General features: G+C 42.6%; 1 protein-coding gene across 1 annotated transcript in view; it reads right to left on the bottom strand.

The window, feature by feature from the left end:
- Positions 1-1,303: 1,303 nt before the first annotated feature.
- The window catches only part of LOC101851038 (alpha-(1,3)-fucosyltransferase C), a 24,712-nt gene continuing 24,096 nt past the window's right edge, over positions 1,304-1,919 (bottom strand). The window contains exon 3 of the mRNA XM_013082024.2: positions 1,304-1,900. Within this exon, the coding sequence (XP_012937478.2) occupies positions 1,421-1,900 (480 nt within the window). The 3' untranslated portion in view covers positions 1,304-1,420. The remainder of the gene's footprint in view (positions 1,901-1,919) is intronic.

The following is a 1,919-nucleotide window of genomic DNA, read 5'->3' as shown; positions in this document are numbered from 1 at the left end:
CCCCTCAACCTTTGCCCCCTCCTTTGGGCTCTTAATTCTTTCTGCAGCCTTTCTACTACTACTCCTTGGCTCCTTCTTACTGCTCTCTTTCAGCCGCATCCCTGATCTTCTGGTAGGAAAGATCTACACCTGTCTAGCCTCTTCGGACAAAGGCGAAAGATCTCGGAGGGCCCGTGTGCAAGTTGCGCACGTTAAGGATCCGATGGTGGTGTAAAATCGATAAGAGTAGACTTTGGCCGCTACCAAGGCAACATTCAAAATGTCCTACCAACTGAAATTATTAATCTAGGTGTGTCCCGCGCGCTCATATGACCTCATGCAGTTGCGAGCGCCGTAAAACATTTACCAAAAAAAAACCCCATTAAAAAATCTCTTGGCTGTGCCAAAGATTCTCTATACATTTTGTACATGTATCTGGTTGTACCAACGATTCTCTATACATTTTGTATCTGGTTGTACCAAAGATTCTCTATATATTTTGTATCTGGTTGTGCCAAAGATTCTCTATATATTTTGTATCTGGTTGTGCCAAAGATTCTCTATACATTTTGTATCTGGTTGTGCCAAAGATTCTCTATACATTTTGTATCTGGTTGTACCAAAGATTCTCTATACATTTTGTATCTGGTTGTACCAAAGATTCTCTATGCATTTTGTATCTGGTTGTTCCAAAGATTTTCTATACATTTTGAGAAACCAAACTTCTCCTATAGGTAGGGCAATGCCCACTTTTGGTGTAGATCAAGATTTCTGGAAACCCCTTAAAAGCGACCAATTATGGGCACGGAACACTGGAGTTGGAAGGATGAATTGTGAGGCAGCGTGGTGGAATCAGGCTCTCGTCAAAATAATCAAAGTCAAAGTGAAGAAACTTGCTTTTTTCTGTTGGTTTGTGAATTTTTATCAAATTTTTTGTGTTTTTTTGTTCAACACCTTTCATGCCCATTAAAGAACTCATTTCTGTGTGGATTTTTCTGAAAAACGTAGATTAAAGGCAAAAAAAATTGTAAATTTTCAGTTACCACGGACTCTTAAGCTAAGGAATTAACTAATCTTTGGCGACCATTTTCTCACTAATTTTACATCTGAAAACAAGTGACCCCCACCTCCTTCATTTGCAAATATCTCGACTTGTATTCAAGATAAATGGATATTTTTTTCATCCAAATAAACACAAGTGAACGCCTTTACGATGATACCAATAACTCTACATGCCCAAAAATTGACGAGAGCCTGATTCCACCACGCTGCCTCACAATTTAGAATGCTGATATGTGTAGGAACTAAGAGAAACATAGCTTAGTAACATAGGAAAGTTGACATTGGAAAAACATGGCAATCTTATACATGTATATATTAATACAAAACCATACCCCAGACACATGCATAAACTCACACATCCCAAAACAGACCTATCTCCTCACCCTGCAATATCTTTAGGTATGTCACAGGAGCCCATCCACTTCCTAATGTCGTAAAATCTTCTCACAAGCGGGTCCCTGCTGTTGAGATATTCACAAAGCTGGCAGTGGAAATCGTTTAGATCGTGTTTCGTTTTCGTGTACTGCAACTTTTCCCACAGAAGTTCCCCGTACTCCTCCGCATTTCCGCGCAGCTTTTTCAAATGTAGCGCCAACTCTTTCGCGCTTTTGAAACTCGCCGCGTTGACGAAAGTCCGTGGTGGGAACAGCTGATCGTAGTCCGCACCGCCGCGCACCACAGGCACCACCGGGAAATCCTTCCGGAAGATTTTGAAGAACTTTTCGGTGACGTAGTCGGCGCAGAGAGAGTTCTCGAAGGCCAGGTAGAAGTGGTACTGTCCCATGTCACGGCCGCACCAGTCGGGGGTCTTGGGGCAAGCTTTGCCGCACGCGCCGAATATGTCCACGTCCACGTACTTCTGCGGGGGGATGGTGTGT

Source organism: Aplysia californica, unplaced genomic scaffold (genome assembly GCF_000002075.1).
Source record: "Aplysia californica isolate F4 #8 unplaced genomic scaffold, AplCal3.0 scaffold00156, whole genome shotgun sequence".
Classification (NCBI taxonomy): domain Eukaryota; kingdom Metazoa; phylum Mollusca; class Gastropoda; order Aplysiida; family Aplysiidae; genus Aplysia; species Aplysia californica.
The sequence above is the reverse complement of the archived record's forward strand: the minus strand, read 5'-3'. Positions and strand labels throughout refer to the sequence as shown.